The sequence below is a fragment of the Triticum urartu genome, chromosome 2A, assembly GCF_056163025.1.
Source record: "Triticum urartu cultivar PI428250 chromosome 2A, HENAU_Tu73, whole genome shotgun sequence".
Taxonomy (NCBI): Eukaryota; Viridiplantae; Streptophyta; class Magnoliopsida; order Poales; family Poaceae; genus Triticum; species Triticum urartu.
Window position 1 is genome coordinate 728,423,447 of NC_141874.1, and position 20,082 is coordinate 728,443,528.

Sequence of the window (20,082 nt, forward strand, 5' to 3'; positions counted from 1 at the left end):
GGAGGGTGGTTTCGCTGTCTACCGGCCGTGTGCGCCGTGTCTGCTACGGGACGGAAGCGTTTGCACTCGCGAATTCTCCGTGTGCGCCGTGTGTGCGGCGGCGGAACGAACGGACCAGCCCGCGGCCGAGCGAGCGACTGCATGGGCTGCTGCGCAGGCCCAAACGCTAAAGCCAGCTTCCAGACAGGCCGGCCTTTTCCGGCTGTTTCCTTTTTTTCTGTTTTTGTGTGTGTGTGGTTTTTCGTTTCGGGTTTGTTTTCGTGTTTTTTTCGTTTTCTATTTTTTTTAGATTTTGTGTTTTCTTCTGTTTTTTATCTATGCACGTTTATTTTTTAATGTAGGTTTTGCAATATATAGTAAAATGTTTATCAATTTACGGTGAACATTTTTTTCAAATACACACTAAACTTTTTAAATATATGATTTACATTTTCTAAATATGGAAGGGACATTTTATATAATGTATGATGGACAATTCTGCTATATACATTAATATATGATGAACTTTTAAAATTATACAATGACCATTTTTTAATAGGCACTATACTTTTTTTCTATTATACGGTGATTTTTTTAATGTATACTAAACTTTTCTAGAACACATATTCAACAATTTTCTGAACTATATTTTTTTGTTTTAGTTGATTTTTAAAATATTCAGCTCTTAAAAAACAAACACCATTTGGCGCGGGGGAGGGGGGGGGGGGGTGGTGAGAACTGATTAAAAACCTGAAGAAGAAGAAGAAGAAAATTAAAGAAACAACTCCCAGAGCAAAGTGAGCCGACCCATTTGGCTCGTCTTCAGTGAAAAAAATGTCAGGTTCCCCTAAAACAAATGTTGACGCACACATGCGCCAACTAGTCTTGCTGTACAGATGTTGCTATCCTTGGTGAGCGAAGAACATGGGCCTTGTGTAGGCCGCCACCCAAGAAGTCTGTGTAGGCTTACCGTGTGTCCCGTGCCTCGGTATTATGAACTCGAAGCTCGTAAAAGCACAGTTCACTATATTTCGCAACTCCTTGAGGGCGAAGAAGAAGAACAATACCTTTATTGTTAGGCATGGTTGGACTCGACCAAAGGAGAATTTGGTGAAGCGTAATGTAGATGGGGCTTTTGGTATTGAGAGTAACACTAGAAGAATTGATGTTGTTCCTAGAGATGACCGGGGCTACTTTGTGACCGCTTCAAACCCAAGACTTGACGTTGTCGGTGATGCAATGACGGCGGAGGTGATGGCTCCGCGGGACAGCCTTGCCCTAGCAAATTCTGTAAGGTGCAATAGGGTGGTGGTGAATTTTGATTGTACGGAATTTATGATCATGAAGAATGGTGGACATTTAGTAGGGCCTGTGGCAGCGACCTACGACGATTGTTTCTTCCTCTTTCGTGATATTTCCTTTGAATTTTATCCTAGGGAAGCCAATATGGCAGCACATGTTTTAACCAGTAAGTCGAAGAACACTAGTCGTTCTGTCGCAAGAGGAGCCTCGTGCATTTCTTATGGTTGTCATCACAAATGATATAAGCGTTTTGTCTTATCAACAAAAATCAACAAAAAAATTGCACACTTACTATTCCGTACGGCTTTTCAAATCCATCATTACAGAAGAAAATGACATCATAGTTGATTCGACGGGTTGTGTGTATTTTTTTTAGCATCAGTACAGACATAAACGCTCATATACACGCGCATACACTCATCCTTATGAACGCACACACGCACATCCTACCCCTATGAGCACCTTCGAGAGATTGAGCCGGCATATCATGTTAAGATTTTACGAAGTCACCCTAGGCGCCTCGTAGTCGACGGAAACGTCTCCTCCCACTGAAAACGTATCACCGAAATTCCTAAAATAAATTCAGGATAAATGCGAGCACCAAGATTTGAGCCCTGGTGGGTTGCGTGTATGGAATGGAATTGCCACTCTTCACATGTGTGGGCTAAACCGGCCGCGTGGAAACTGCGAGGCTTTGCTTCAGCTTAGTCTTGTGTGTGCTCGAATGAACTGCGAGCCCGTGCCGTTTGTGCATATCTTTTGCTCGTGTCCGTTTAACATGCCAAGCAGGATACGCTTTCTTGAGATATTAGATGGTGGGAGAGAGAGGATTTTCGTGTCACGTTTCCGTTTCGATGATTATAGACGACTAGAGCTGCATCTTTCTCCTGAACACTTCTTAATTGTTCCTCTAGACCTCTCCGCCGCGTCTTGTTACACCGGCGTCTCTGTCAGCGTTATTTCTAGAAACACCTCTCCCGCATCCTACTATACAGGTGTCATTATTGCCGTTGTTCATCTCGGCCTCCTCTCGTGCGTCCTACTACATTGAAGCAGTCGTCGGGGTCATTCTTCTTGGCCTTCTCTCCTACGTCATGCTGCACTAGCTCCATTGCCGACATCGTTCCTCTCACCCTCCTCGTCTGCGTCCTATTGTACTGTCACCATCGTCATTCCTTTCAGCTTCATCTCCCACATCCTACTGCACTAAAACCGCCATGACGCACACACTGCATTTCTCCTCAATCGTCCTCTGTCTTAGCGCCCTCCTATTCGTCCCTCCACACAGACTTTCTTTGCGGCGACGATGCTAGCAACTAGTTCGCCGCGCTGCCGACTAGATGGCTCGCCCATGACTTCATGCTTGTCGTGTCGAATGCGGCGCCACGGCTACCATCCACTGCAGCCGCCAAGGCACTATACTATAAATATGTGTGCTATGTGTAACTGTTAACTCTTAATCACATCTATGCAACCAAACACCATGTAGTTGCATCAGCGCTGCCAATGCAGGACACCAAACACCATGTCAAAAATTGCCCTCCTAATACAGATAGTCTATACACGTCTTTCTGTACACTTTGAAAATATGACACGGCTGGCCTGTGGCGTTGCTGTGTGTTTATTGTGGGGTCAGCTACCCCACATCGTGAAGATTTTCTTTTAGAAAAAGGAAAAGCTCTCCTTCACCCGACTGATCACTTGCGCCGCATCCGCCGGCTCCGCGTCCATCGGATTGTCTGTTGATCGGACGGATGACAACCTCCCCGCTTCTGCGCGACGCGCGTGCGTTTCTGAAACAGAGTCATTGTTTCAGTATAGTTATTCTTGCAACTGACCATCTCTTCTATCGACTCTATCAACTGACCATCTCTATCGACTGAGAGGGCTAGGGTACGCGACTGGATTCATGAGGGGAGGGCGGCGGCGTGGGGTGGCGCAGGGCGTTGGGCGGAGGCGGCGGGTGGCTGCGGGCAGCGCGGGGCGTTGGGCGGCGGGGGCGGTGACGCAGATCCTCCGCGGTGGCGACGACGACGACGGGTTCGGCGGTGGCTGACAGGTATGGATCGGGCAACCCTCCCCCTCCCCCCGAACAAGATACTCCCATCTCGTCGGCTCCACCCAGGCTGCTGTTCGTCCCGCCCACCGCGTGATGCATTTCCGCCGTGATCTATTACTGCTCGTTGTCGGGCCCCAACTTGCACTAATTGATTTTGTGTTCCCTGTTTGATTGCTTGAGCATGCATTTTCCCGAAGGAACGAAACAGTGTCAAAATTATAGAACATACGTATGGTTTTTCATTGGATATGTGTGTTTTAGGTTGCTGAAATGTTAGTTCAGTTTATTGCTGCTACAAATTAGCAGACGTGCTCTCACCTAGTCAAATAATGCAGCTGACCAACAAGCGAGCTGACTATAACATCTCTCAAGCTTAAATTCAGACAACCCTTTCAAGCTGGACTGGAACTTCTAAAACAGAATTCAGAGCCACCAACTTGTTGCAGAATTCAGACACCCCTTTTGAAGCTTAAATTCAGTTAACACTAACAGTAGAACAAAAAGCGTCTAAAACAGAATTCAGAGCCTGATCAACTAGTTGCGGAAACCATTGCATTTTCGTGAAATGCATGATTAACAGCCCTTCGTTGGACTGAAACTCAAAGCAGCCAACTCGCATAGTTGTGAAAACTCATAGGTGTGTTTCTGAATTTCTGGAGCGTGCAATTTCTATAGGATCCCCTTGTTTCATTTTTCTGAAGCTACTGTTCCAATACTCATGCAGTTATCCATTTTGTTTTTTCAGAGAAACATATATGTAATTTCTATTTAGTTCAAATCTTCTGTAGCTAATGCAGTTATCCAGTTTGTAGTTTCAGAGAAACATATATGTAATTTCAGAAACATTAGCTATTTTTTTAGAGAAACTTACGTTTCTAAAACTAGTTAGTAGGTTATGTCTGTAGCTTATGTTTGTGAAACTACATGAATGTTTGTACTGCTAGCTTATAGCACAGGGAACTCAGTTTTTGCTTCTGAAACTACAATCTTTTCTCTGAAATTTTAGCTACTGTTCCAATACATTTCCATGAATTTTTAGCTCATGTTTATCTGAAATTAGTTGGATTAGCTAATGTTCTTTCAAACCTTGTTTTGCAGCATGCCTATCTTCCAAACTCGTTGGTCGGTAAAGCGGCTGCGTGAAATAGCCAATGAAATCAAAGGGGAAAAGAGAGATGTAATAAGCAAGTCCAGCTTCGGGGATTTGCTGTTTATATCTCCTTTGGTCCCTCCTCCTGAAGAGCTTCTTGATTTCATTGTTATGAACATTGACCCTAAGAATCGTGTGCTGAAGTATGTAATCTTCGCTTTTTTTGTATTTCTTTTCTGTTGCATAACACCTTTTGTTTTCTTTATTCTCGCAACATCTACTGATTTTTTTTGTGAATTGTAGGATTAATGACCACAAGCAGATCCACTTTTCAAAAGACATGGTTAAGAAGATATTCAATGTACCATCTGGTAGCAGACCGATAGAGTTTGGGAAGAGGGGCAAAGCTGATTTCCATGAAGTTTATCTGGGCGGCGGGGATAGGGCTCTGATAGCCACCGCAGTTTCCGTCTTATCAAAAGCAGATGATGATGACACCATCGAGAGGTCATGGGTATTACTGTGCCTCGCTTTGGTCCTAGCTCCTGGGACAGGAAACATGGTCCCCCTAGATTATCTTTACACCCTACGAGATATGAGTATGGTCCATGAGTTCGAGTGGGATGAGCATATCCTGTGTGATGTGATGAGAGAAGTTAAAAAATACCAAGATAAGAGGAATGAGGGTAGAGGGAAATTTCTCATCGGTGGATGTATACCAATGCTTCCGGTACACCCCCTTTGATTCCTGTAACATCCCACTCCTTTTATCTGCAACAACAAATCTTTTTCTTGAGGCGCTGATGTTTTCTTTTCTTTTTTGTGTCTTTTTTGCAGATAATTTACATGGACCATCTTGATGTGCCAAGAGGATGCTTAGTTGATCACACCATCAACTACTCGCTTCCTAGAGCTTGTTTTGTTCATGAAAGAGACTTTTATGCTGTTGTCGCAGTGGACACCCTGGATGATGGGTTTGGGAAGCGTCCAATAAGTGATTGAAACTGAAAGACTTTGCTTTTTTTATTTTTATATAGAAGACATTTGTCTGTTGCAATTCTTAACTATTTTCTCGTCTTTGTAATGCAGTTCAGGACCAGTACACCGTACGCAGTAGTTGAGTTCATGTCATATATAGATCAACATCACCAAGGAGCTGCCAGTGAACATGTCACAGAGGAATTGCCGGAAATCAGCGACCAAGGGGGTGCTGTTGGGGGTGCAACACACACTCCAGATGTTCCTGAGAGCTCCCACATGCAAGAAAATGTACATGTGGGAGCAGATGCGGGTTCTCAAAGCCCACCTCACGCTGGCACAGGGGGTACCAATGGGAGCGCAGAGCATGTGCATGAGCCGCCTCCATCTAACATGGAGAGTGGTGACGACGTGTGCGGCTCTTTGGAGGAGTGGCTCCATGCATTGCCAACAATCGAGGATTTAGAGGTGGTTTTTTCTCGCAACTCATTTTTTCCTTTTTCATATTTTTTGCATCTTCATTTCACTGGCATGTTACAAACTACTGTCCCTACCAATCTAATGCCATTGTTTCCGTGCATCGCAGTTGCCCCCACAGATGCAAGTCATATTTAATAAGCACAAAGAGCTCCATGCCAGAGAACTTAATGTTGCATTCAGCTCATTTGGGAGGGTCTTGCAAGGCATGTACTGCAAGCGAATGGGCCTAATGTTGTCTGAGGCACACAAAGCTGAGTGCAGCATTCATGGACAGAGAGCCGAAGGTGAAGGCATCACTTTCAGTGTACCAGGGGGGTCTTCTGCTGCAGGCATGTCTGATGGGACCGCAACTGAACCTTTTGCGCAACAGCCCAAGCATCCGGAGCAGCCCAACATTCATCCTGTCACTGTACCGCCTCTGCAACAGCCCAAGCAACCAGCCACTGCCACTGTACCATCTCCGCAACAGCCCAAGCAACCAGCCACTGCCATTGTACCATCTCCGCAACAGCCCAAGCAACCAGCCACTGCCACTCTACCATCTCCGCAACAGCCCGAGCAACCAGCCACTGCCACTCTACCATCTCCGCAACAGCCCAAGCAACCAGCCACTGCCCCTCTACCATCTCCGCAACAGCCCAAGCAACCAGCAGTGGAAGTAGGTCAAAACAACGGCAATGATCAGAGCAATGGCAGGGGAGAAGACTCAGGCAGCAAGGTAAACGGCACTAAATTTAAGCCTCCTCGCAGCCCAAGCTTCGCACATGTGAATCTGACGAGGAGGCCAGACACGCTTGAAGACAGACCTTCTTTTGGATTGTTTGAACCGGGGAGTGATGATGATCTACTATTTCAGGAGTTTCCTCAAGTTCGTACATTCCCAGCAAAAACTTCTGTTGCAGATTTGGACTCCTTCTTGTCGATCCGTACGAGGAGCCCTTTGTTTGGTGAATCTCCGGCTACCTCAGCTGGGCCAGTTTACGATGTGACTCCCATCGCAACACGTCCTCCAATTTCGACAGGCCCTGCAGGTTATTGCACTCATTTCTCCCCAACTACTTTGTGCTCCAACCCATGTTTTGTTTTGTTTACAGAAACTTAGCACTTTCATGCTCCAAACCATTATTTTTTCTCATCTTGTTTCTGTTTTCTTTTTATTTTTCAATTGTGGGGCAGAAGCAGGAGTAGCTGAGACAAGAGAGGAGGTGGTGATTGAAGTGAGCAGAGGGGGAAAACGTGATGCGAAGAAGCCACACACAAGAGAGTTGCAAAATCGCCAGAAAACGCACCAAAGCTGAAGAGGATGAAGAAGATCAAAGTTAATGCTTCCGATGATGCCATATACAAGCAATACTGTTGCACAAATTACCACATAAAGGACCCTCCAGAAGGCGAGCCCTTGTAAGTGTGTTTTAGCCCTTTTTTGTGTTGATAAATTGTTCGTTCCATCCACTTGTTTGCCACTAACCGAGCCACTGTTTTTTTGCAACATGCAGACCTCCATTCATTAGGATAGGTGGGTTTGATGTTTCTTTCAAGCATTTTAGCAACGGGCTAAAAAAGCGAGCACATTTGAACAATGAGGTCATGTCACTTTATGTTGAAAGCTTCAACATCGAGCAAATGTATAGCAAAAGCAAACCTAGGAAGTTTGCGTTCTCACCGCATACAGCCGTGAGTCAACTATGCATTTTTTATTTTTCACAATAGAGTTTCTGCCCACAACTTCCATATCTTTCTAACCAATACCTTCTTCTTTGCATTAGTCCAAGCTTGCCATGGACCCAAGCTCATTTCAGACACGTTCTTGCAGCAAAGATCTTGAGAGGGCATGTGAAAGAAACAACATCATGAAATCTGATCAAGTAAAAAACTTTTTGTTCTTTCATCAAAGCTATCCTAGCGCAACATGCTCTGTTTTTCTGAAGTTATTTTTTGTTTCTTACTTTTGCAGTTGTTCTTCACCATTGTCAAGGACGGACACTGGGCAGTTGTGGTTGCAAACTTGATGCACAAACAATTCAACGTCTTTGACTCGAGGGGTGATGACCCTGACTATGTCAGCATCCTTGAGAAGCCATGTTGCAATCTGGTATGGACGCTACACCTCTTTCCTTTCTCTTTTTTCATTTTTTCTCTATATAAATTTTGTTGTTTGTGGTACCAATCATAAAAGATACAACTGTGTAATCCATCTTTTTGCAATATCAAATTTTGTAGATAGCCAACTTCAAGACTTTGGTCAGAGAACAAAACCCATGGAACCTTGACTTTGACAAGTTTGATCGTCTCAGCCCGAATGGGTACCCGCAACAGTCAACAACGTATTGTTCTCTGACCATTTTCCTTTTTTTCATGTGTCCATCCACAACTTTTTTATGTTTTGTTGTCAAGTGAGCAAATTTTATATGTATTTTGTGACTTTTTTTTTATTTTGGCAGGTTTGATTGTGGGTTGTTTGCTATTCTATACATGGAGAATCTAACTGGCAGGGGGATGAGACCATTCAGCGCGGTATTCCCTTTTTGCTATGCAACAATACTAGCTAAATAACTTGTTGTTTTCGGAGCACTTGTTGTTTCCATTTTAGCTAGTTTTCTAATGGTAATCACGTTTTTCAATTTTTCTCCTAACTAACTTACGAAGCTCCCTTGTTGTATGCCCAGGACACGAGGTCGTTGCTCAAATTCCGATCATTTGTTGCAGCGAAACTTTTTAAGCACCCTCGAAACACACTCAACTCAGCTGAAGAGTTTCAGAAACTGTTGAGTAGCTCGTAGAAGATGTCAATCGGAGCAAAGTGTTTCCTAGATAGTTTTAGACTGCTTTTTTTGTGGACAAATGTATGCGCTACATCATTTTTGTGTAACTAGAAACAGCAAGATGCTGTTAACCATCTACTTTATCTTTTGTGGAACCCAAGCTGGAGCATGTATCATGCTGGGGCATGTCCCTTTTTTCCTATTTTTTATTTTGAAATACTGGAGCATCACCCATGTTGTGCTGTCAATGTGAACTTGAGTGCTATCATGCTGATGCAGAGATGAATGAAAATGACTAGTATTTCTGAACTATCCATGCAGATATGTGAACTATCCATATTGCATTTTTTTATTATTGGTTTTCTGAAATAAGGTGTCCTACCCATAACAACACATGCCATGTAGAAGCATCCATGTATACAATAGCTTTTTTGGCAAGCACCGGAAATATGATGTCGCAACTTGAAACAAATGGTACATTCATGTATATGCAAATGGTACATTCACGAAACAAAGCATTATTGGAAATATGGCAAAGACCTCAAAACTACGACACAAAGTGTGAGATACCTTGTATGTCTCAAATCCAGGACACACATAACATATCTTGTAACAAAAATGTGAGCTATCTTTTTGTATGTCTCAAATTGGAATAGAACCTGAATACATCATCAAGGTTGCAAAAAAGAGTATTTATGTATGTTTTTTGCTCAAGCACATGTAGTGAGTCCGAAAAGAAAATGCAAAACATCCTTCAACAGGACCAAGAACTTTCCCAAGTCTTTTCTCTCATTTTTTTCTTCCTAGAGGTTGAGTTGCGTTGCTTGGGCATTTCTTGGATCATTTGTCATCATGGCTCTCCAGTATGCACAAGTTGGTACAGTATGCCCCACCTCGGAGCAGAATTGACATGTAGGCGGTGTTATTGCCGCCTTTGTTGCAGCTTTTAGGGGTCCACATGTCTGCACGTTGTGACCTTCTTCTTTGCAGAACTTGCAGCGAATACTTCTTTTTTCAGATTTTGGCTTCAGTGCTGGCATTGGCTTCTTCTCTTCTTGTTTTGACTTCTTCTTCTGCTTATCATCTAGCTGCTCCACCAGAGTCTTCTTTCTCTTCTCTCTTTCAGTTGGTCGGCCTTTCTTTGGGACACATGCTGGGTTTCGTAGCATCTCTGTGCTTTGAGGCTATGGTAAGCCATCACTCAACGCTCCCGTTGCAGCAGCAGGTTGCGTTGGGGGTTCACTGCGCTGCGTTGCTTGTTGTTCTGGAAGTACCCCTCTTTTCGCCGCTGCTATAGCAGGCTCAAGAACTTTTATTGCTTCATCTAATATCTTGTATGCATCATCATTGCAACATGCATCAGAGGCGAGCCATGTCAACCTTCGGCACAAGGAGTTGTATTTGAGCGTGTTTGTCGAGGGGTGCCCAAATTCCAGCAATCGCCCAGTTCTGGCCATGCTTGTTGTTGCTGCTTCGGACCACCTTTCCAACAAGTATTGTTGTGGAATAACTTGCACATTGAGGTGCACCATCACCCTTATTATGTGGGCGCAAACCAGGCCATTCATCTCAAAGTAGTGGCAACTACATTGGAACACCCCTTCATCCATCATAACACGCACAGAGAAGAGCTTTGGGTTCTCATATAAGCTTGATGTTAGATTGAACATGAGGCCTCGCCCTTGGTACTCAGCGTCTTGGTTGATAATGTAGCCCGTAGACGCAGTCACTTGTTTCTGAAACTTGCCGAAGACGTTGCGTGTGTAGTAATCAGCAGCTTGGCGCTCAATATTGTATCTGCAACATCACAAAAGGAAGCAAAGTTCTCAAAACAAATCATGAAAAAACATTTTTTTGGATTTTTTTGCTTTGGTATAGTGAAGCTGGCCTACCGAGAGTATAGTGGAGGAGCCGTCGTTTTACCAGTGAACCCAGCATTGTCCTCGCGATCAAGCACAGTTTCCTGGCACAGTTCATACTGTTGCACAAACCTCCATACAGAATCAGCTGGACGAATCATTGTCTTGAAATATGAGTTCAGCCCCTCGGACCTGCCTGTCGTGCTTGTGAACGGGAAGAATTGTTCTTGAAGTACGCTGGAGCCCACGTATGTCTTGTTCACCACATGTTCTTCAAGTGTTTGTTTTCAGCAACTTCGAAACACTCCAACATGTGCTGCCATGTTTCCTCAAATTCTTCAATCGTTTCAGAGTTGTTAATACAAGTGTAAAACACATCTGCAAATGCCTCATCTCTAAGCAGCCTCCCCAACTTAGAACGCGCGTTGCCAAACACATGAAACTTGCAACATCTAAGGCAAGTATTTGGGAGCACCTGCTCTATAGCTGTTGCCATTGCTTGGTCCTGGTCAGTCATTATGTTCTTTGGATGCTCATTGTCCATTGCAACCATCCATTACTCAAAGACCCACTTGAACGTTTCAATAGTCTCATCCGGCAACAAAGCACACCCGAGTGAAATGGTTTGGAGGTGATTGTTGATACCAACTATAGGACCAAAGGGCATGTTGTATCTGTTAGTGCAGAAAGTTGTGTCAAAGAACACGCAATCTTTATATTTCGGGTACAACGCCCTTGTCCTCCCATCAACCCAAAACAATGCAGTGACAGAGTTCCTTGCAGGATCTTTTTGCTTCGCAAAGAAAAACTCTGGATTCTCGACCTTCCTCCTCTCAGAGTACTTCACTGTCATATCCATGTCCTGTTGTGTTATCGCTTCCCGAAGCTTTGCACATTCATTCGCAACATCCCTCTTCACGTACGGCAGTATCCTAGGGTCACCTCCATGTATCCTACCAAGGAAACTCATGCAATCTGAATTTGACAGGTTAATATCATGCAACGTCAACAAGAGTTCGTAATCTTCAGCAGGTATTTTGCGGTGCGAGCGGTAGTATCTAACACGCTCTGGTTGTTGCATCAGTGGATGTGTATGCTCTGCAACAAAGCAAGTGACTGTCAATCTCCCCTCCCTAATCCCAACAATCATGTGTGCCTTACAATCATGACGGAGAATCCTGTTTTTCTGACGCGTTCTTGTCACATCCATTTCAGTACCAGGGCGCCTGCTGGAGTTGCTTGTGTCTGTTGCAATGCTCTCTGAGGTGCTACTTGTTTCCGGTTTATCGGGCTTTCTAGCGTGCACACACCCAAAGACCCTCTTGATCATTATTGCATCCTCTTGCTTCTGTCCTCTCTTTTGGCTGTAATTTGTAGAAGATATATGTGTGCCGAATCCCAAGTTGAAGGCATACTCATTGTAGAATTTCTGGGCATCCTCAAATGTGTCAAACACCATGCCAACATAGGGTGATAGTGGCTGTGATGAAACATCTCCATCATCTGAATCATCTTGCATCACATCATCAGCATGCAATAATCCCTCTGAATCTTCATGATTATCAACAGAAAAGTTCTCTTGGACATAGCTCTCTTCCCCTTCAGCACCAGCTCCCTAAAATAAGGCACATGTTTTTTCATGTAAATAGAGAGGTCTTGGTTGAAAGTATTATTTTTCTATAGTTGCTATCAACAGTTATATTTGTTGTTTCAGAAATTCAGGTACACAGATACATTTATCAATGGTTTTTCAGCTTCATTTACACACAAATTTTCAGTCAATGGCCTTTTCTCACATAAGCACACACATTCAAAATCGTATCATAGGTTGATAAATATCAACTAACAGAGAGGATCATGTTTTGGAGAGATAGAGCAAGCACACATGTGTGCTTGGTATTTGCCTTGGTTTCACTCACACACATGAAACAAATTTGAATTTCTAGCTGCCACACACATAAAACAAATAGAAAATCCTACCTATGTTTCTGATACATAGGGTTTTCCATGAGTTTCAGAGACACACAAGTGTTCATGTTTTTTCAGAGTCAGAGACACATAAGTGTTCATGTTTTTTCAAGAGACTCACACACACGAAACAAATTTGAATTTCTAGCTGCCACACACATGAAACAAATAGGAAATTCTAGCTATGTTTCTGATACATAGGTTTTCAATGAGTTTCAGAGACACACAAGTGTTCATGTTTTTTCAGAGTCAGGAAACTCACCCAGCTGCCCTGATTTGATCTGGTAGAAGTTGTTTCAGAAAACACAACCGGAGGGTTGGTGAACCAGGATGATACTCCAGCTCGCGGAGGAAGCCCCGCGGCCGCGGTCGGAGCTGAGAACGACGACGCGGCTGTTCTCCAAGAGGCGGCCCCCGGCGAGCTCGATCTGCGTTGGATCCCAGCATCTGCCGCGCGATGTGGTGCGCCATGTTGTTGCAGGAATTTCGCGCTGAAGGACTAGGTGCCCCCACGCGTCGGCGACATCAATTTTTTGCGGTGGTGGCGAGTGCCACCGCGCTTGGGCGGAGCTGTGCCTGATGGACGGCGGACAGGGGATTCTGTTTCTAAAACAGAGCGACTGTTGCAGGAAATAACGACCTGGTCAGTTGTGGGCGGTGGTTTCATCCGACGGCTGTTACGTGGCTAATCCAACGGCTCTCCGGGCGGCGGATGATTCTAACACATCCGCCGGCGGACGCGTAGCGGTTCCCTTTAGAAAAGGGAAACACTTAACAATGACCCCCACTGATTTTGATTGCTGGCACTCGATAAGCATGTCGTTGGCAGTGTGGAATTTCCCCACCGTTGCTCATCAAAAGAAAACGTGTAGGTGCAGGTGACCCCACAATCGCAAAACTCCACATAAGCATTTACGTAAAAACCTTACCTAACCTTGTGTAGGTGCAGCATTGCTTTTGACTCTCTCTCTCTTACTTTTGCTTTTTGTATCACCTATTATTCGTTCATCTTCGGCTCTTTCATCAGAGCATCTCCAACAGACCCCAAACACGCCGCGCCCAAAAAACAGCTTTGCCGCGCGCCCATCGCCTGATTTGGCGCGGCGCGCAGCGCTGACTCCAACAGCCGCACTAAGATGCAGCGCGCGCCACTTCAGCAGCGCGCAAAAATGCAGCACGCGCGCTCATTTTTACAACATTTTTGGAAGCATAGATAAATATTAAGATAATAAAAAACGATAAATTGCATAGATAAAAAACGATACAAAGGTATTTTACATCGATGCAACTAGATAGATAGTTTGAAAGCATAGATAGATAGAATTACGGTGCAACTAGATAGAAACTACTACGGCATACATAGATAGAAACTACTCCAAGTCGCTACCATCATCACCATCCTCGTCGGTGTTGTCCGAGGTATCGAGCCATATGTCGTCCCAACGTTCATCGTCTGACGTGAAGATCGACCTCCCACCTGCTTCAACGATATTGCATTGCGCATTCGCCAATGCCTTCCGCCGACGCCGGTCCGCCCGCTCCGCGCGGCGCCTTGCCGTCCTCTCCGCCCAGTAGGCACGCTCGTCGGCGACGTCCTCCAGGTGGCGACGACGCCACTCCGCCATGGCTCGCTCGTCCTCCTCGGCGATGAGGAGGCGACGGCAGCGCCGAACGTGGTCGGCACGGTCCATGTCAGTGATGAGACGCGGCGGAGGGGCGACGCGCTGCGCCTGCTTGCGCGTGAAGACGTTCCGGAAGTTCATCTGCGACCGGGGCCTATCCAAGCGCCACACCGCCGCGTTGTACGCGCGGGCCGCCTCGTACGCGCTCCGGAACGACCCGAGGCCGAGCCGGACGTCGCCGGACCGGATCTCGGCGGAGTACCAGCCGTTGAGGCGCTCACGGATGCCGGGGTAGCCCGAAGAACCCCGGCGGCGCGGCGGCATGGTGGCGCGATGGTGACGCGGATAGCGGCGAAGCGGCGAGGTGGCAAAGCGGCGAGGTTGCGAGGGAAGGGCGCGTGGCGAGCGCGGCATTTTATAGGCGCGCCAAATCTACCGCGCCGCGTGCCGCTTTCTTCCGCGCGCGGTAAGATCCCGCCACCGCTGGAGCGCGCGGAACCATTCGGCGCGCGCTAAAACCAAATTTTATCATGCGGGTGCGCTTTTTGTCGCATCTGTTGGAGATGCTCTCAGTTTTGGTGTATCCGGCACGTGGCCTTTATCTTTACGTCCTAGGTAGTGTCAATTGCAGTATCATGGCGCGGCACAGATTCACCGGAGGACTATCTACCGGAGATTCCCGGTACATTACAAATCGTCCGATCCGTCTCCGTCGACAAGTTGTGTGGTCTGTATGTCCTGCCTGCACATGGACTGGCGTACGTACTGCCAAATATAATGAAGGCGCGGTGCATCCGTGTGGTGCCCAGCTCCACCCACTCGCCATAGCCAGCGGGCAATTCTACCTGGCAACTGCGACCTCCGTCACCCCACCCCGGCCGCCATGTCGCCCGTGAGGATCATCGACGCGAGCTATGTCGGCGTGCCGGAGACCGCCGCGCCGCCGCCGGGGCCGATCAGGTTCACCGCGATGGAGGCGCTCTGGGTCGTCTTCCCGGTGCTGCAGCACGTCCTGCTCTACGAGGCCGACCACGACATGCCGCCCTTCGACGCCATTCTCGAGTCCCTCCGCTCCTCCCTCGCGGCCACTCTTGGCAGCTTCGCGCCGCTTGCCGGCAAGCTGGTCCACCTCGAGGAGACGGGGGACGTCGGCGTCAGCTGCTCCGCCTCCGACGGCGTCCGGTTCGTCGTCGCGGAGTGCGACGCAGACATCGGACGCCTGGCTGGCGACGAGGAGCACGACCTGCGGGTGCTCGAGGGGCTCGTGCCGGAGGTGGACATGAGCCAGTTGCCGGCCCCCGTGCTGGCCGTGCAGGCCACGCGCTTCCAGGGCGGCGTGGCGGTGGGCGTGACGGTGCACCACGGTGTCGCGGATGGCCGGGCGCTGTGGACGTTCGTTGAGGCGTGGGCGGCGGTGTGTAGGGGAGAGACGCCGGCCACGACGCCGTGCTTCGACCGCTCGCTCGTCAAGCTGCCCGGCGGCGAAGAGCTGGCCAGGAGCGTCCTACGGAAGGTGGCCCCGAATTTGCCTTCGGTACGTGGTTGCTCTCTTTCATGTCTTCGACGTTCGAACTGGGATTTTCGTGGGCTCAGAGGAATCGATATTCTTATGCGCAGGTGGCACCACCGTCGTCCCTGGTTGAAGAACGAAAGCGGTTCACCCGTCGAACGTTCACCCTGGACGCGGGGGACATCCAACGCCTCAAGCAACGCATCGTCCATCTAGCAGAATCCCACGGCGCGCCCCTGCCTCGCCCGCCGTCAACTTTCACGGCCGTCGTCGCGCTCGCCTGGACGTGCTTCGCCCGGTGCAAGCCGTTCTCCTCGGAGGACGACGCGCAGCTCTTCTTCTTCGCCGACACCCGCGACCGCCTTGATCCGCCCGTCGATGCAGGGTACATCGGTGCGTGCCTCACCGGGTCCCTATCGAAGCTCCCCGTGCCGGAGCTTCGTGGTGACCACGCCTTGGCAGCCGCGGCGTCAGAGGTCCAGGACAAGATCAACAAGGTGAAGGAGGACCCTGTTGCCGGGTGGAACTTCTTCACGCTCATCCCCGATGCCTGCCTGGACCGTATCATGAACATATCGGGCTCGTCGGGATTTAGAGCATATGAGGTCGCCGACTTCGGGTGGGGGAAGCCGAGGCGAACAGAGCCGATTACGATGAACCACGACGGTCAGGTGGCGCTGATGCGCAGCAGGGACGGGCAGGGCGTCCAGGTGTCGGTGTCGCTGCTCCAGCCGGCACATATGGATGCGTTCAAGTCTAGTTTCCTCGAGCTGCTCAAGTGACGATTCTTTCTCAAGTACTAGTTTCGTTTCTTTAGGGCATGTTTGGAGACTCTTCACTCCTCAAGTTCGCACCGGGAGTGGGCGGAGTTGTAGCTAAAAATGACGGAGTGGGAAAAAAGGAGCTCCACAGGTTCAGAGATTTCAGAGAGCTGGAGGTCTCTCGAACACTTCCTTATAGTTTGCATATAAAATTTTGAAGTTAAACTTTGCAAAGTTGGTTCATCTTTATAGAAAAGTTTCAAGCACTCACTGTACCTAATCAATATCGTTAGATGCATCATCAAATTAGTTTTTATATTATATACATAGCTTTTGTATTATATATGTTGATAATTTTAAATATAAATTTGGTCAAACTTTTTATAGTTTAATTTCAAGCAAATATTATGCGCGAAGTAGAAAAGAAATGGTGGTGGGAGTACCTATCTGGGTCAATTCAAATTAATAGGCTTATAAATGTTTGATGGAGGATGCAAATAGAAACACGCTTATGAATATCATTACTGAAGAAAATGACATGGCTGGCACTCCATAAGCTGTGAGCCTCACTGTTGCTCGTCTATGGAAAGGAAAGTTGTAGTTGACCGGTGTCTCAGGTTGCGTGGCTCGGTTTGACACTTCCTCTGGGTCTGGGCACCAGCTGAGGTTCGTGTACCATAAAATCGTTCATGTACCACCGGCACATATGGACGCCTTCTCGGGCAAAGTCAAATTTAGTACTAGGTTCAAATGTTTGATGGAGGACGAAAATAGCAGTACACGTGAGAAGATCACTGTTGAGGAAAATGACGTCATCGCTGACACTACGTAAAATGGCAATCGGTGGGCGTCCCCACGAATCCACGACTGCTCGTCAAACAAAAAGTGAAGTCGTGATTGACGAGTGTCCCAGGTTGCGTGGTTGGGTTCGACACTCTCTCTCTCTCTCTCTCTATCTCTCTGGGTACCACCACATGCGCGTTGCCCAGCTGAGGCTTTCGTAGGATCATAAAATCGCTCCGGTTCACCAGTTTTTGATACCGCTGGCACGCCTAGCGCCACCGCATTATATCTATCATTATCATCATCAATGTTCATGTCCATCGCCTGCGAGTAGCAGGCTCCTGTCGTCCGCACGCGCGCACGCTCGGCTCCATAATCCTCACCGGCGACCGCGCAGCTCCCGATCTGCTCCGTCGTCCCCATGTCGCCGGTGAGGATCGTCGAGTCGGCCTATGTCGGCGTGCCGGAGACCGCCGCGCCGCCGCCGGGGCCGATCAGGTTCACCGCGATGGAGGCGCTCTGGGTCGTCTTCCCGGTGCTGCAGCACGTCCTGCTCTACGAGGCCGGCGACGACATGCCGCCCTTCGACGCCATTCTCCAGTCCCTCCGCTCCTCCCTCGCGGCCACTCTGGGCAGCTTCGCGCCGCTCGCCGGCAAGCTGGTCCACCTCGAGGAGACGGGGGACGTCGGCATCAGCTGCTCCGCCTCCGACGGCGTCAGGTTCGTCGTCGCCGAGTGCGACGCCGACATCCGCCGCCTGGCCGGCGACGAGGAGCACGACCTGCGCGTGCTCGAGGCGCTCGTGCCGGAGGTGGACATGGACCGGCTGCCGACCGCCGTGCTGGCCGTGCAGGCCACCCGTTTCGAGGGCGGCGTGGCGGTCGGGCTGACGGTGCACCACGGCGCCGCCGACGGGCGGGCGCTGTGGACGTTCGTTGACGCGTGGGCGACGGCGTGCCGGGGCGAGACGCCGGCCGCCACGCCGTGCTTCGACCGCTCGCTCGTCAAGATGCCCGCAGGCGACGAGCTGGCCAGTGATGTTCTGCGGAAGTTCGCTCCCAATTTGCCCTCGGTACGTACGTGCTTCGTCTGTTTCATACTACTACTAAGCGTCTTGATGTCTTCGTGTTGAATTTGAGTACTTTTAGAGCAGAAAGGTAGCACATCCAATCACAATCTTATACAGTACGTACAGAGACGCCGAAAGACTGAGGTGAAAAATCTAGATCAATTTTGCTGTAGATGGAGTGATGGTCCCATCACCTTTCAGAACCTTCTCTGAAAATTTGGTGTATTTGACACCGAAAATGCTAGACTTACAAACTGGCTACATTTCCAGGGGAGCAGATTAGTGTGAAAGTTCCTCACTTAAACTAATCTCCTCCCCTGAATTTAACTGGGTGGGCTCCTGCCTTATTCTTCTCCAATCAAATCTTTTCACATGTTCACATCCCCGGTAAGACTACCCATAGTAAGAGTAACATAAGCGATAACAATACAAAATAGATAATATGATGAAGAAAAACATGTTTATATGAAATCTGAACGGGTTCATCCGATTGGTTCGAACTGTTGTTAAAATGTATGCGGCTACGGTTGAATGACGGCCTCTCACATCCGTGTCTGCGGACTGGCCTTGTCCGCGGAAATTTGTGGCTTCCTGTTGGAAATGCCCTCACAAAGACTAGTAACATATGGCTCCTCACATGTTACTAGTCTAAGTTACTCTTCATTATGATTAGTCTAAGATACGCAACAGATAATTACATAGGTGTAGCATTACTCATTTGACACCTTACATGTTCCTAACCGCAGGTGGCACTAGCATCATCGGTCTTCGAAGACCGAAAGCGGCTCACTCGCCGAACGTTCACCTTGGACGAAGGAGACATCCAACGCCTGAAGCAGCGCATTGTCCACCTCAATGAGTCGGGCGGCACGCCCCTGCCTCGCCCGCCGTCTGCTTTCGCGGCCGTCGTCGCGCTTGCGTGGACGTGCTTCGCCCGGTGCAAGTCCTTCTCCTTGGACGACGACGTGTGGCTCTTCTTCTTCGCCGACATCCGCGAGCGCCTTGACCCTCCCGTCGGCGCGGGGTACATCGGCTCATGCCTCACCAAGTGCTTGGCAAGGCTCCCCGCCCGGGAGCTTCATGGCGAGCGCGCCCTGGCGGTTGCGGCGTCGGCGGTCCAGGACGAGATCAACAAGATGAAGGAAGACCCTATCGCTGGGTGGAATTTCTTCTCGTTCGATCCCATGCCTTCCATGGACCGGCTGATGAACATATCAGGATCGTCGGGCTTTAGTGCCTACCAGATCGCCGACTTCGGGTGGGGGAAGCCAAGGCGAACAGAGCCGATTAGGATGAACACGGACGGTCAGGTGGCACTCATGGGCAGCAGGGACGGCCGGGGTGTGCAGGTCTCAGTGGCACTCCTCCAAGCGGCACAAATGGACGAGTTCAAATCTAACTTTCTGGCGCTACTTGAGTGACAATTTTTGTTCTCAAAAAGACCTACTTAGGTCAATTCAAAACAGTACACACAAATGTTTTATAAAGATTATTTATACATTATAATTGAATTGTTTATTTAACTAAGAGATCCTTATTTCGAAGTTGCGGATCTTTAGTTGTTGGTTCTTTATCTTACTAGAAAGGCTGAGCGTGCTTCTCCGTGCACTTTGTGTGGTTGAGATTTCGACAAAAATTGACTTGGCACGTGTCGAAGATGATAAAATGTCCTTTTATAATGCGATGTCTCAATGGGCTTTCTTGCTTATGTGATTATGTGTTATCTGCTAATTAGCTCGTACACTTCTTATATGTAGGAAAATTTCTTACGTTGGTGGCTACATCAAGTGTAGACGCTTCTTTTGTTAGGCGGTGTAATAGTGCACATGACTAATGTGTTATTACAACCTGATTGTTGCT

The 20,082-nt window shown here is 48.1% G+C and overlaps 3 protein-coding genes and 1 pseudogene across 3 annotated transcripts; 2 read left to right on the forward strand and 2 right to left on the reverse strand.

Annotated features, from left to right (window-relative positions):
• Positions 1-9,834: 9,834 nt before the first annotated feature.
• Positions 9,835-12,028, reverse strand: LOC147987270 (protein FAR1-RELATED SEQUENCE 5-like; annotated as a pseudogene).
• A 1,750-nt stretch (positions 12,029-13,778) lies between these two features.
• LOC125538221 (uncharacterized) lies at positions 13,779-14,597 on the reverse strand. Its single transcript, XM_087545197.1, has one exon. It carries the CDS (start codon positions 14,511-14,513, stop codon positions 13,848-13,850), a length of 666 nt encoding a protein of 221 aa, XP_087401323.1. The 5' UTR covers positions 14,514-14,597; the 3' UTR covers positions 13,779-13,847.
• A 232-nt stretch (positions 14,598-14,829) lies between these two features.
• On the forward strand, positions 14,830-16,731 carry LOC125540136 (phenolic glucoside malonyltransferase 2). Its single transcript, XM_048703727.2, has 2 exons — positions 14,830-15,633; positions 15,717-16,731. The coding sequence occupies exons 1-2, from the start codon at positions 14,983-14,985 to the stop codon at positions 16,389-16,391; spliced, it is 1,326 nt and encodes a 441-aa protein (XP_048559684.2). The 5' UTR covers positions 14,830-14,982; the 3' UTR covers positions 16,392-16,731.
• Positions 16,732-17,347: 616 nt separating this feature from the next.
• LOC125540135 (phenolic glucoside malonyltransferase 2) lies at positions 17,348-19,749 on the forward strand. Its single transcript, XM_048703726.2, has 2 exons — positions 17,348-18,225; positions 18,969-19,749. The coding sequence occupies exons 1-2, from the start codon at positions 17,575-17,577 to the stop codon at positions 19,641-19,643; spliced, it is 1,326 nt and encodes a 441-aa protein (XP_048559683.2). The 5' UTR covers positions 17,348-17,574; the 3' UTR covers positions 19,644-19,749.
• The last annotated feature ends 333 nt before the right edge of the window (positions 19,750-20,082 follow it).